This window comes from Colossoma macropomum, unplaced genomic scaffold, assembly GCF_904425465.1.
Source record: "Colossoma macropomum unplaced genomic scaffold, Colossoma_macropomum, whole genome shotgun sequence".
Taxonomy (NCBI): domain Eukaryota; kingdom Metazoa; phylum Chordata; class Actinopteri; order Characiformes; family Serrasalmidae; genus Colossoma; species Colossoma macropomum.
Window position 1 is genome coordinate 41,637,248 of NW_023494792.1, and position 15,945 is coordinate 41,653,192.

At 38.8% G+C, this 15,945-nt stretch overlaps 1 protein-coding gene across 1 annotated transcript in view; it reads left to right on the plus strand.

Annotated features, from left to right (window-relative positions):
* Positions 1 to 7,748: 7,748 nt before the first annotated feature.
* gnai1 (guanine nucleotide binding protein (G protein), alpha inhibiting activity polypeptide 1) overlaps positions 7,749 to 15,945 on the plus strand; it is a 37,526-nt gene continuing 29,329 nt past the window's right edge. Inside the window, exon 1 of the mRNA XM_036577225.1 lies at positions 7,749 to 8,205. Coding sequence (XP_036433118.1) covers positions 8,088 to 8,205 — 118 coding nt within the window. The 5' untranslated portion in view covers positions 7,749 to 8,087. The remainder of the gene's footprint in view (positions 8,206 to 15,945) is intronic.

Here is a 15,945-nt window from a genome sequence, read left to right on the forward strand (position 1 = left end):
AGTTTGTGTTGGTCGTCCTCTAGTCCTTCATCAGTGGTCACAGGACGCTGCCCACAGGACACTGTTGACTGGATATTTTTGGTTGGTGGACTATTCTCGGTCCAGCACTGACACTAAGGTGTTTAAAAACTCCAGCAGCACTGCTGTGTCTGATCCACTTGTGCCAAATTTGCACCCACCCTGTAAGAAGCCACCAGCAAACTTGCTCCCATTTTTACAGACATTTGTAACTTGTCACTCAGACTTTGTAAGGTCCCTTCATGTTTTAAATCAGCTGTGATAATTCCTGTTCCTAAGAAGAGACCTCTTCCTCCCTTCCTGTCGATTTTAGCTCTGCTTTTGACTGTATTGTGCCTTCCCCACTATTCGATTGCCTCCTCAAATTAGGTGTTGAAAAAGCACTAGCTCAGTATTAGACTTTCTTCAGCAAGAAGCACAGGCCGTTAAAATCAATAAAAGGCACTCGAAACTCTTGAACATCAGCAAAAAAAAAAGCCCAACAAGGGTGTGTACTGTCTCCTCATATTCTTAATATGTAAATGACTGTATGTCCCATCAGGCTCTGTTAGACTATATAAGTTAATGACACTACAGTGGTGAGGTTGATTTCCTCTAACGATGCCTGCTGGGAGAAGGCTCCCCGTATGATTGACTGGTGTCACAGCAAATGAATACATCTGAAACTAAAGAAATGGTTGTTGATTTTAGGAGAAACAGGACAGAGCATAGGCCTTTATTGATGAACGGTCAGGAGGTGGGTGGTTTTGCCATCTCCTCTTCACTTAATTGGGAGGAGAACACAGTTTTTATCATAAATAAGGCCCACCAAAGACTTCTTTTTGAGGCAACTCAAGAGGTTTAGAGTGTCCAGAGAGGGGATGCTACAGTTTTATCAGGCAGTGATAAAACCTGTACCCACTTTTTAAATAACTGGTTCAGCTGTATCACGGCCCAGAAAGAAAAGCAGCTGGATAAAATTGGACGCACAGCTTCAGGAATCTTTGGAACTCAGCTGCCACTTCTTTCTGAAATGTATTCCATTCACATACAACGAGCAGGACAAAACACTTTAAAAGACCCTTCCCAACCTACACACTCCCTTTGGATTGCTCCCCTCAGGCAAAAGCTTAAATAATATGCCAGACTTCTAGGTTCAGAAACAGTACATATGTAACCGTTGCAATGTCTGCATTCTGAATGAGTCACAATTTTTTAGTTAGCTCCGTTATTTAAATTGGCACTTGGCTTTTTAAATTCTTGATGTTTTAATTAGGTTTTGAATTTTCATTATATATATTTTTTTATTTCATACAGGCTACTGCTTTCAATGTTCTTATTTTTTTGTCTCTATGTGTTTATGCTTTAAGTTATTTTGTTTGGTTTGTGATTTTTGTGGTTGTTGTCATGTTATCTTGAGTGCACCAGGCAATAAAGTCTTGAACTTGAAAATTATGACTTACTATGTTGAAACAATTATTGTTGTGAAATATTGACTTACTATGTTGTAGAAACGATTTATTAAATTTCAAGTAAGTAAGTCATTCTTTTGGAAAAATGTGTCATCATTTTGACATAAGTCAATATATAGAGAAAGTATGTCATAATTTTGAGAAATAAAATCAAATTTTTGAGGAAAACAACAGTGTTTCAAGGTACAAAGTCAAAACTAAGTAATTATTTCAAGATACTATGTCAATATTTTAATGACAGACAATTTTGCATTTCTGATGACATTAATAATAATGCTGATAACAATGAATGAAAGTGAACAGTCACTGTTAATAGAAACATGATAATTGGCGGCTTTAATTATACCATTACATGCTAATTTTGAGTTTGAACACCAAAATAAATCTTAGTGTCATTTTCCATCAGCTTTTTCTCATTTACTCAACTTCTGTAAGTAATTAGTAACACTGACTGACATTTTGTTAGCACTACAAAGAATATAGTTGTGCTAGCATAAGAATGTTTGTTCTCTTCTGAGAAGCACCACTAATCAAAACTAAGGACTTTTTTTGATGTAGCATGGTGTTCTTGCTCAAGCAGGGAAGTGAACCCTGGCTTGCCATGTGATGGGCAGCAGTGTTAACCACACCAACTACACCAACCCCTCATAGTATAGTATAGATATTAACTCACTAGACGATATTTGCCAAAGATTATTTACAGTCCATCATTCAAAGATCCAAAAAAAAAATAAATGAACACACACACACACACACACACATACACACAAACACACACACACATATATATATATATATATATATATATATATATCAAAAGTCACATGGCCTGTATTTAACGTGTCAATATCTGTACTTAGCACATAAAGTGACGTTTTTATGTCTTGCGTTAAATGACTCAATGTGTGTCTTTATTCATTATGCAGGGATTGGTGTAGTGTAGTGGGTAACACTGCTGCTGACCTCATGGCAGCTTAGGGTTCAGTTCTCTTTGTCATTAATATTTAGTTCTAATTTATTTTTTGGGTTTAATTCCATTCTGTTGAGTTGGTTCAGCTGCTGGCCTGCTTTACTGTTGCTCACACCTCCCACTTTGAGCTTTAGCATTTTGTTTTAGACCAAAAGAATCCAAAAACAGAAGAACAGAGTCTAGCAAACTTCAGACACTATGCTGATAGATGCTGGATGGATTAAGTATTCACTGCAGCTTTATAACTTGAGGAGTTTTTAACATTTAGCTCAAGTTGTTATATTATACACTGACTTATACTTGTGTCATTTCTTTTTTTTTCATTTCAGTTAGAATACTTTAACTGCAGTATTGTTTCGGGCTACTTTTCACACATCTGCTGAATGCATTGAGTTTACATCTGTGAGACACTAGAGGGCAGAGTGTAGCTATTTTCATCTCCACTTTTCTTTAAGTGTTCAGACTGTAGGCCTCTTCAGCTGATTGATCACAGATCAGCCTCCTGCTTTATTTTGAGCCACTTAAAATTACTCACAGGTCAGTCGCATAAGCACCTACTCCTGCTGACCACAAACCACAAAACCTTGACACAGTCACAGCATGTACAGAGACACTGCACTAAGAAGCAATGTTAACTTTAGACAAATGCTTTTTATCTTAAAACATGTCACCTTTATTTATTAACATTATTTTGCTTTCTCCCTTAAGTATCTTGCTTTTACAACCCCAAACATTTAATGGAAAAAATAAAGTCTATGTCTATCTAATGACTAAGCTTGGATTAGGGTGAAGTTGGAGCCCGAGTAGGATGACACTTAGGGCTCCCAAACGTTCAGAAATGTCCTTGCGTACGTAGCACTGTGCTATGGATGCACCAAACTCACTTTTCTTCCTCCAATTCCTGAACAGGCGGTATGGGCTGATGCGATACCAGCACTCTTTTTTTCTTGCTCAATTCAAAATCTTTATGTACACTTCACTGTATAATTACATGATTATAACAATCATGACTGAAAGACACTGTTGAGTGTTATTCTGTCTTGTCTGGCCAATACTCAGTCTGTTTAAAAGATCAGTATTGTTGCCAGTACTGGTGTTAAGTATCCACTCTGGTGATAGCTGGTCATCATATTGGCTGAGAGGGCTACAAAATCAGGGTTTTAGATTGAAGATGATTAGATTGAAGTGCAACAACATCCCAGTATAAATGCACAACAATTTTTAGAGTTACTGCAAAAAAACTTGGACATTGAATTTACTGAATTTACTATGGTTTTGGAATGTATGGAATGCTGTTTGTTCCAAGGAGCACTCAATGGCACAGTGGTTTGAAATTGTTCTGGCAATGTCCTGAAAAAAGTTATATATTGAAAAAACAGTGTGCATCAGTATATTTATGGAAAAAATTTATTTGCTCACCTTTGTACAGTGTAACAGAATTTATATTAAATTTACTAAATTTATACCAGATTCATTACAGGTGACTTCATACTCAGACTGTCCACCAGGGGTCCCCTAAGACTTCTGTCACAATTCAAATACTGAATATAACACAACACCTATCAATGTCTCACACGCTGTAGCATCACGTCTGAGAGCCCCTTCCCAGCAACAGTAAACAATGAAATGAGCTGTGTAGCTAGCTACAGGATGCACTTAACTGTTTAAATGTTATTACCTTTACCTAAAACTATAGCAAGCAAACAGAACAATCACAATGTGTGTAACATTGCATTTCACATCATTTTATGTATATATATTGAAAGCAACATGATGTGTATGCCAAACATTTCTTTGAAAAAAGAAAGAAACTCACTCCAAGTCAAAGTCAACTTTATTGTCATTCCTTTTCACCACCATGAAGGAGGAAATATACAGTGGCACCAAAACATATTTAAACACTTTGACCATTGGTGAAAGAACTGAAGTTCCTTAGCTTCATAAAATGTTGAACAAAATGATATTTGACTCTTTACACTGCACTAAGAGTACTTTAAAGCACAAGGACGGAAAGGTCTGAGGCTGTTTTTCTTACAGTAAGTGTTCACTGATGAAATTTTAAACTCAGAGGTGTACAAAGGCATTCTGGATTCAAGCCTGCAAAGAAATAACGATCAGAGACACACCCGCTGACATTGCCAAAGAGAGAACGAAAGTCTTGGAATGGTCCATTGAGAATAAATGCCACATTTTGTTCACTAATGCAACATTTATGAGTATGGCACAAATGTCCAAATACTTTTTGGGGTCACTTTAGCTCCTCTGGAACATGCTGCTACATGAAACACAGATCAGCAGCAAACAACAGTACAAACAGACAATGAGTACAGAATATAGAGTATACACTCCACACTGAATTATACGACTGTGAATACAGGACAAAGAGACAGTTACAGTACAGAAACAGTACAGAGTGATTGTTTGTATGGGTGCATGTATAGCAGTGACAACTGTGATAACAGTAATAATCCTAAGCAGGGGATAACAGTGTCAACAGTGAAGAGAGCATGTGCAGAATAAGTGTCCTGTGCATACAAAGCATATTGTAATGTAATTTAATGCCTCTCGTTTAAAGTCTCTAGTGTACGAATGATGTGGCAAAACCCTCCTTGATGCAAAAATGAGCACTTTAATTATGATATATGTACTTTTGGGAGCAAATTCAATGAAAGCTGAGTACTATTCAAGTAACCATAAAGAGGATTCAGCTAATATGATGTAGAACTCTACTGAGGAAATATAGCTGAATGCCCATGTAAGGGGTGATCTGTTGATGAGGGAGAAGCAGAAACGGTTGCCATGGGCCTTTAAAGGACAGCTCTTGGACCAACAGGAAGTGTGTAGGTGGAGTAATTACTGAGCGTGCTCTTATGTTCCACTGCGAGGTGGAAACATGCTTCAGTGTGTCAGTGAGACATTGTTTTACAACAGTTTTGAAAAGGTTTTGGTCTAAAATATATTTTTTACAATCCATTCATGGTGGAGCAGTACATGCAGGGTGTCGTAAGTAAAAATAGTCCCCAAAGAAAACTTATTTTCTCAGATTTACCACTATTTTCCCATCATCAACATTACATATAAAATTCAGAAGACATGTGTAGGTTCACTGGTGGTTTTGTGGGCTTTGTAGGCAGCATAATGGTCTAAGATTATTCCATGAAGAATAGTTCAATTAAATTCAATTCAGTTTAATTTCATTTCAGTTCAATGCAATTCAATTCAGTTTAGTTTAGTTCAGTTCAGTCCAGTTCAGTTCAGTTCAGGTCAATTCAGTTTAGTTCAGTTTAGTACAGTTCAGTTCAGTTTAATTAAATTCAGTTTAATTTCCTTTCAGTTCAATTCAGATCAATTCTGCTCAGTGCATTTTAATTCAATTTAATTCAGTTCAGTTCAGCTCAGTTCAATACAATGCAATTCAGTTCAGTTCAGCTCAGTTCAATGCAATTCAATTCATATAAATTCTGCTCAGTGCATTTTAATTCAATTAAATTCAATTCATTTTCATTTCATTTCAGTTCAGTGTAATTCTGTTCAGTACAATTCAGTTCAGTTCAATTCAAATCAATTCAGTTCAGTTACATTTAGTTCAGTTCAATTCAATTGTCAAGTTTACAACCATAATTGTATTTTGTTACAGCACTGCCAAGGCTTCAGTGGATTATAGTGGATTATAAGAAGAAGATTTTAAGATGTCTGAACATTTAAGATTTGATAAGATTTACATTAAATGTTCAAAAACACTCACAGACACTTGAAATGAACAGACAGAACGGAAGCATTAAAGCACCTACTAGTAACCACTTTGACCATGGTCAGGTGACCATGACGTCTACCCCCAGTCATCACTCTAATCATCACTGACATCACTGACCTATACAGACAACCCTGAGGCTGTGTCTCAAATTAACCCCCAGTTCCCCACACAGTGAATTACTATCTAGAGAATGAAAGTGAGCACTCTGATGACATCATGAGATTATGTGTACTGGAATACTGGGACTCTTCTGCTGCTGTAAACATGAGCTGCTAGTGTGCATGTGAACGGCCCTCAGAACTCATCAGTTCCTTTCTGAAGCTTGGATTTTTCCATGCCACTCAAATTGAGAAAAAGCTAAAATTGACATAACTTTTATGCATAAACTGCATGATGTCTTGGGAGAGCAAGAAAACAATAAAAAGCTCAATGTTTTAAAAATGTACTATGTTATCTGCTACAAACAAATTGGGGGTTAAGTGGTTAAATTCTCCATCAGTACATGATCAGTACATCAGTACATAAGTAGCTTACGTTTGTCTAGTTTGGATCTATCAATCAATCAATCAATCTATCTATCTATCTATCTATCTATCTATCCATCTATCTATCTATCTATATATCTATCTATCTATCTAACTATCTGTCTGTCTATATATATATATATATATATATATATATATATATAGATAGATAGACAGACAGATAGATCTCTTTATCGCTCTCTTTATCTATTTATCTATCTATCTGTCTGTCTGTCTGTCTATCTATCTATCTATCTATATATATATATATATATATATATATATACAGACAGATAGACAGATAGATAGATAGATAGATAGATAGATAGATAGATAGATAGATAAAGAGAGCGAGTGAGAGAGAAAGAGAGAGCAGCTATGTGCAGCAAATTGATAGATAGATAGAGAGAGAGAGAGAGAGAGAGAGCAGCTATTGATCATAGATCATGCATGGGCCAAAAATAATTACATATTTTAGATCTACATTAGCTTGCTTATTTAACCTAGACATTAAAAATATATTAGATTTTTTAACCTCTTGAAGGGAAATTTCACCTTTTTTCCAAATTCTCTGCAAAATTCAATCGTTAAGATGTAAACAAGGTCCATTCAGTGTAGTTTGGTGTAAAATGTTCTGTTTCTAGAGAAACTTACTGAGTCATAATTGTCCACAGTGGTGGTAATTGGGAACCAGACGTCAGAAGAGTTTAATGCCTCTAACATTTCCCTCACAGAAAAGGGCTACAAATCATTCTTACGAATGCGCTGTATGATGCCTGAGTTATCACCACAGTTAAAAATTTTACAATACTGTGGAGATTCCCTTTAATCATAAACTTAGCGCTGGTTAGAGAGAGCAAAATAGTATGTTTCACATTTTTACTTCTTTACATACTTGTAAGTAGTGATTTATATCGTAGATTTGTGTAGCTCTCCGCGCGCACGCACGTTCGCAAGCACGAGCACGCGCCCATACAGACGCACACACAAACACGGGCGAGCACGCGCACTGGAGCAGACGTGCGCGCGCTGCTGTGTTGTAGAGCAGGAAGGAGAGAAGAAAGCAGCCACAGCAGCAGCAGCTGTTTGATGGACGCGCGAGAAGAAGAGAGCCGTTCAGCGCGTGTTTACCGAGCAGTGTGCGCGCGTGTCTGGAGCCCGCAGAGCGTGTTTGTGGAGGGCGAAGAAGCGGAGAACGGCCTCGGATTAATCAGCGGAGACTCCCTGTCCGTCCTCACCGGCCATCCGTTACACTCAGCAGGGCTGCGTGTGAGCGCGTGAGAGAGGGAGACAGAGGGAGAGAAAGGGAGTGTGTGAAGGGCCGTGCATGCTGATATCGTGTGTGTGAGTGTGTGAGTGTGTGTGTGAGGATGGGCTGCACGCTGAGCACGGAGGATAAAGCGGCGGTGGAGCGCAGCAAGATGATCGACCGCAACCTGCGGGACGATGGAGAAAAAGCAGCGCGCGAGGTGAAGCTACTGCTACTGGGTAAGAGAGAGAAAGAGATGTGGGGGCTTTAAATACAACACAACAAAACACACACGGGGTAGTAGAACACGCTGGGTGGGTAGACTGGAGGGGTGTGTTGTTGGGGGCGGCTCATACAGACTGGATGAGCAATAGAACACACTCTGGGGCAACATGACACACACACAATAGAACAGATTCAGTAGGTTATAATAAAGACTGGAGGGGGGCGTAAAAATACATACACAAAAAGGGGATGGTGGATAATAAGACAGAATGAAAAAGATAGGGGTAATAAAGACTAGAGGGAGGCAGTTATAATACATACCGGAAAAGGGGTGTTGGATAATAAGACAGACTAAAAAAGATAGGGGTAATAAAGACTGAAGGGGGGCAGTAATAATACACACTGGAAAGGAGATGGTGGATAATAGGATAGACTGGAAGGGTTAGGGGTAATAAAGACTGGAGGGACAAGTAGTACAGACTCAGTAGGTTATATGCAAACATGAGCAGGGCTGTAACAATACATACTGGAAAAATGGGAGGGGGTAATAATACAGACTGAAGCAGTAAGGAGGTATTACAGCATGGAGGGGCTATAAAACTCATGTAGAGAACACACACAGGAGCAATAGAACAGACTCAGTGGGTTATAATAAACACTGGAGGGGGCAGTAATAATACACACTGGAATAGCGGGAGGTGGGTAATAATACAGGCTACAGTAGAACAGACTGGGTCAGTACAGACTGGAAAAGCTGTGATTGAGAGATTACAGACTGTGTAGGTAATGAAACACACACAGGGGCAATAGATTGACTTTCGAAGAGTGGGGGGGTAATACAGACTGAAGGGGCAAAAGAGCACACAGGTGAAAAACCCAGAGGGGTTCCAGAATAAATTGGGTGATAATATAATAACTATAAAATAGACTGGAGGGGGCAGAAATAACTGGGAAAATGGGGGGTAAAAATCTTTGAAGGGTGGAGAATAATAAAGACTGGACAGGCAGTAGAGCACACACAAGACCAGTGGGTGATAATATAGACTGCAGGGGGGCTACAATAATACAGAATGGAAAAAGTGGGATAATAATGCAGAGTGGAGAGGTAGTTATACAGATGTATGATAGTACGGACTAGGGATGGTTAGTACAGATTGGGGTGATACAGAGCTTGAGGGGCAGCAAAACACACTAGGTGGGTAATAATACAGACTGGAAAAAGGCAGAGAGGGTTAATAATATAGACTGGTGTGACAGTCAAACACACTCAGGGGTGACAGAACACAATCAGAGCAATAGAACACACAGGACAGGTAATAATTCACACTGAACTGGGCTGTAGTAATGCAGAATAGAAAACAGGGGTTAATAATACCGACTAGACAAGTGGCAGTAGTGGTGGGGGGCCAATACAGCCTGGAGGGGTATTAGGACACTCACATGATGAGTAGAACAGACTAAGTGGTAAATGATACAGACTGGAATTAGAACTCGTGCAGAGGCAATAGAACACACACAGGGACAATATAATACACACAGGAGCAATAGGACACAAAAGTTGGCTTGTCAGGTTGTTGTGCCTGCATAACACACATCTACACCCTCTCTCTCTAGGTCTCTCTCTCTCTCTCTCTCTCTCTCTCTCTCTCTCTCTCTCTCCCATCCCTCTCTCTCTCTCTGCACAGCTGATCTGATAGTTGGCCCACGGCTTCATTCATTGGCATTACTGTTCTGTTCATTGTTCATCTTTGTCACTGGTGTTCTGGCGGTTGAGAATTGAGAAAACAAACAGAACAGAGGTCAGGAGTGGAAATGAAATGAGAAAATGAGAATCACACAGGCGTATCCTGAGCAAAAACAGCGTTTTCTCGCCCCCCCGGTGAGTCAACATGGTTGAGAGCACACACCATCCAAACAGATGGCAGCTAGAGGCCTGCCAAAAGCCCCACATCACTGCACATCCTGCTGCAGAGAGGGCCTACAGGTTTCCCCTCTTACACCATCAGAGAAGCTATGGGTTACTCAAGAGGAAACAGCCTTCCTTTCGCAGCTACACGAGTTTAAATGGGATGTTTAAATAGACGGAAATGTGTTTTTTAAATGGATCAGTGAGGTCAGGCTTTGCGTGGGCGTTTGTTGCTTTCTTAGAGCTGTCTTTGCTGAAACCTTGATGTTGTTAGCATGCCTTGCTATTAGATTAGAAGTTGCTTTCTGTCATGCTGTCAGATCTTTACAGGACCAGCTATTTTAGCAATTTAAAAAATGGTTTGACTAATGTAGATAACAAATAATGGAAGCTAATACACATTATGTGAGCTGCTTACCTAAATCATCACACACTTGCCTCAGACCATCTGAGTTCCTCTGATTTTTCAACATTTCTGCTTAATTCAGTGGTTAAGATGAATTCAGTGGTTTTGTTGTGAAATGGTTCATTGTAGAGAAACGTACTGACTTATTGTTATCTGTGGTGGTGATAGGAACCAGGGGTCAACATGTCCACAACGCAAATATAGACATTTTATTTACTATCCAAAACCACCAGTGGACCATCACATGTCTGAGTTTTTATATGTAATGTTGATAAAGTTAAAAAAGTGATAAACCTGACAATACTAACCCTAACCTAAACCCTAACTAACCCTAACCCTAACCACCACTGTGAACATTTCTGACTTGGTAAGTTTTTATAGAGCAACACATCTCACGTCAAACCACTCTGAATGACTTTGTTTACATGAAGTTTATTTAAGCATGCAGAAACTGCCTTTCAGTAATCTCAAATAGACTTCCTTACATTGTTCCTGACACTGTTATGTATAAACGTGAACAAAACTACAGATAAAATTCAGGCTTGAAGATGGTTGCTACTAATGTTTTCTGCTATGCAGCATTCTTTCATCCATGCTTGTAGATAACAGTCTGCTATACAGTGTCAGAAACCACAGAAGCAAATTTGTCTAGAGATTACGTAACAACTCAACACTATTTCACACAAATGTGTGACAAACCAAAAACCATGTGCTGCTTTTTGTACCAGTGTACAAAATACATTAATTAAGTTATGTTGTATGACATGCTGGTTGAACACGTCAGCATGAACTGGTAACGGAGAGTAAAGGAAACAGCATATTTTAACCTTTTAACAGCTATTCCTAATCTAATTCCTCATCATCACTGTAATGATCTGTAAAGTGTTCTGTTTTCTGTAGGTCTGTTTAACTTTAAAAAAGATAGAAACAGTGTCACTTGCATTTTTACTCTTTTGAACAACAAATCAAAAAATGATTTCAAGCAAAGTGAAGTATGATGACAGATAAAAAGGAATGTAAAGTGTCTCTGCTCAAGGTTCCTAATTGCTCAAAATGATAATAATAAAAAGAAACAGATTGATTATTTACATATGTTGCTCCTAGAAGAAGATGTATGGTTTTCATGATGTTATGACTGGAAAAACTTCAACCCTCTCATCTAGAATTCCTCCTTGACAGTTCTTCTGACCCTTGGAACTTAGATGTGGGCTGTTCTCATAGATTTGTAGAGTTGGATGTGAGCTGGTCTTATAGATCTTTAGAGTTTAGAGGATTTTACAGCTCTGGGTATGAATCGTCTTTAGAGTTGGATTGAACAGCTTTGGATGTGGACTGTTCTCATAGATTTGTAGAGTTGGATGTGAGCTGGTCTTATTTAGAGTTAGATTGTACAGCTCTGAATGTGGTCTAATTTCATAGTCCTTTAGAGTTGAATTGTATGTGAGCTGGTCTTGTAGACCTTTCAGTTGAAATGCACAGATCTGGATGTGAGCTTTTCTGGATCTTTTGAGCTTAATTGTACAACTGGGTTGTACTACTCTAGTTGTTGACTGTTGTCTGTTGACTGTTATCTGAGAAAGGATTGTACAGCTCTTATAGATCTTCAGATTTGGATCACACAGCTCTGGATCTGGATTGTTCTCTAAGATCATTAGAGTTGGATTCCACAGCTCTGAATATGGACTATTCTCTAAGATCTTTAGAATTGGATTCCACAGCTCTGAATCTGGACTGTTCTCTAAGATCTTTAGAGTTGGATTGTACAGCTCTAGATGTGGACTATTCTCATAGATCTTTAGAGCTGGATTACACAACTCAGGATGTGAGCTGTTCTTCTAGATCTTTAGAGTTGGATTGTACAGGTCTAGATGTGAGCTGTTATACATCTTTAGAGTTGGGTTGTACACATCTAGATGTGAGCTGTTCTTGCAGATCTGCAGAGTTGGATTGTAGAGCTCTGAATGTGAGTTGTTTGTATAGACTGAGTTGAATTGCACAGATCTGGTTGTGAACTATTATAGATCCTTAGAGTTGGATTGTATATCTTTATAGCTGAGTTGTGGATGTGAGCTGTTATACAGCTCTGGATGTGAGCTGTTACACATCTTGGTTTGTACAGCTCTGAATGTGGGCTGACAGTAGCAATTTGTTTGTCCTTTAATTTGCTCAACAGCTATTTGACTATCTGAAGCGTCGCCCCACACGGTCTCCTACTGGTATATTCTATAAGAGGTTCAATTTTAGTGAACTTTTTTAAGGGAACATAATTTTCTCATTTGCATGAGTTGGTGTCTGTTGTCTGTCAGCACATCTTCTTATTGAAATCAGTGGCTAGAGGTGCATTTTGATTGATGCAGAATGTCCTTGCATGTAGCCCCATGCTTAATTGTGTACTGCAGTCACCTGGACCTCACTGCTCCTTGATCTGACATGTCTGTCACCCCAAAGTCTTGGTTACTAAGACCGTCTACGTGTCTCGTTTTTCTCTTACTCTCCCTTTGTCACATACATGCGTTAGCCTGTTCAAATTACCCAATACAGAGATAACAGGGACAGAGAAAGGAAGTGAAGAACTCTAAGATGATCTTACCTAGTAACACACACACACACACACACACCATTAAATATGGAGCACTACTGAGCTGAGCTGAACTACACATGCAGTCTTACAAAGTCACACATCAGTAGCATTTTTTATCATTACTCTGATTAAACAAATCAACAGTAAGCAAATACATATTCAATTCGCACTCTGAGCTTAAATGCTCACTCTGAAAATATCACAGTGCATCCTACAATAAAGAAAACCTCATAGTCTTTGAATGGGCCACCGGCGACATGTTCAGTTTGATAGGGTTAATGGACTAATCTAGCTATTATGCTTGCTTCAGTTCCCCTCCTTTTGCCACCACCTTTATTCATAGTTCCATCTGTGTTACAGATGATAGATTCATTTATGGTGCAGTGAAAGTAAACACAAGTAAACACAAAAATAACATTTTTCTTTGAATGGTAACACATAGTTATTTTATATTTAACTCACATAAAAAATAGAAAAATAGTAATTATGGCATGTGCAAAAGTTTGGACACCATTCCAGTTGTCTCAAAGTCTCAGAACTCGGTTTACTTGTTAGGTCTTAAGTTAAACCTCATACTGGTAAACCTTATGCTGACCCTTAACAACCATGGGCTCCTCTAAGTAGCTGGCTGAAGGCTGTAAAAAGATATCAAAACACTTCCAGTTCTCATTTTCCACTACCCAAAATGTCATTAAGAAGTGGCAGTTAAGTGGAACTGTGGAAGTCAGGGCAAGACCTGGAAGAACAAGAAAAACTCAGATCTCACAAACCTGTTAGCTGACACAGGAGTGGTCTAGTGTGCGGTGTTGCTTGCATAAACATGATCTTCATGGAAGAGTCATCAGAAGGAAACCTTACGTTCAACTTCATCACAAATGTCTGAAATGTCCAAAACATAAGCCAGATTCATTTTTGGAAAGACTTTCTGTGGACTAAAAATGGAACTCTTTGGCCATAATCATCAAAGATATGTTTGGAGAAAAAAAAAGGAGCAGCATTTGATGAAAAGAACAGCGTGCCAACTGTTCAGCATGTGGGTGGTGACTATTATTCTTTGGGGCTGTGTGAAGGCCAGCAGCACAGGAGACATTGCACGGTAGATGGGAGAATGGACTCCTCTAAATATCCACAAATTCTGGAAGCAAATGTGACCCAGTCAATCAAGAAACTGACTGTGTTGAAGTGTTTGGAATCACCCTCACAGTCCCCTGATTTGAACATAATCGATAATCTGTATGCAAGACAGCCTAAGAATATGGCAGAACTAGAAGTGTTCTGCAAAGAAGAATGACTTAGTAGGGTGTCCAAACTTTTGCACATGCCACAATTGTTATATTAGTTTTTTTTTTTTTATATTTTTAAGTTCTTCAAATATAAAGTGACTGTACATTAAAATTTTTAGAAAAAAAATGTTATTTTCTAAAATAGTTTGCTTCAGAGGTTGTAGTTTTCTTCTTTTCACTTCAGAAATCAACAAAATATTATATTGTAATTATATCATTATGGAAAATGTAGTTCTGCAATGCTCACATGTGGTCCTTTGTAACTTCATTTAAATCAGAATGATATCATAGTTCTACAGTCAATAATCCTATGTCTAAATTTGCATAATTGCCGACTTTATTGGTCAGTCATTAAAGCCTTACCACACTAAATGAAATTGTCTAACTGTAGTCTTTCACTATCAGTTATTTTAATTAATTGATGGAGCCAAAGTACACATTTCAGGTAACATGTCAGATTAATAGTGCAAGCTGGGAATTCTCTCTGGATCACAGGTTGCTGCTGGGCAGTGTGAGAAAAATCTTTCCGGATTAGACATCTGGTCCTCAATGCAGGGCTGTGTATGTGTGTGTGTGTGTGTGGATGTGTGTGCGTGTGGATGTGTGTGGGTGTGGGTGTGTAAGCTTACTGAGCCTAATGTTGCAGCACTAATGTTCCTGATTCTGCAACTGTAAGACATTTTGAGCTGAAACACTCCAAACATACCGTGTCCTTTTTTAGAGCTCTGTCTGATGCAGAAATAATATAGCTGACTGGCCTTTAAATAGTTTGGTCAAATCCCAAACATGGTCAGTCAGACATGTTTGGTCTCTGATTTTTGTTTCTTTAGTTTTGCTCTGAAGCATCGAGGCATCACGCCCTCGCCTTAAAACCGAGTTGTTAAATAACTTCAAACAGACTTGCTTATGTGGTTTCTGCCTCTGTATGACACACCGTTATCTATAGACATGGACAACAGTGCAGACAACATTCAGGCTTTAAGGCAGCTACTACTGTTTTTGGCCATGTGACTCATTTTTGGCCTTTTTTTGGCCAAAACATTGTTATAACTGGAAGGCTGTGAAGCAGTTTTCTTAAAGGGGAAAAGCATCTTACCCAAACATGAGTGAAGCTTGTGAGAGCCTGTGTGTGTGTGTGCTTGTGTATGTGTGTGTGTGTGTGTGTGTGTGTGTGTGTGTGTGTATGTGTGTGTGTGTGTGTTAAAGCCCCACCCTGTTGTCCTTAGAGAAGGCCTTTGATGTTTTTAGCTGCCTGATGATATCAGCAGAGTGAACAGGCGGACACAGATCCCTGCATAAATTGCCCTCTGAAAATACACACACACACACACACACACACACACACACACACACACACACACACTCAGTACAGGTGCTGTATAGCTGTAGGGAGATTTATGCACAGCAGAATTGCACCTTTTCAGTTGCTTGAAAAGTCACTTTTCCTCTTTGTCATCACAAATAGTGTGTTTACCTAAAACCAAAAAGATCAACACTATCCTTTAGGTTATGATTGAGTATTGGGTTTTTTTTCAGTCATTATGTCTGATTTCCAGTAATAAAGTGTGTGTGTTGTAT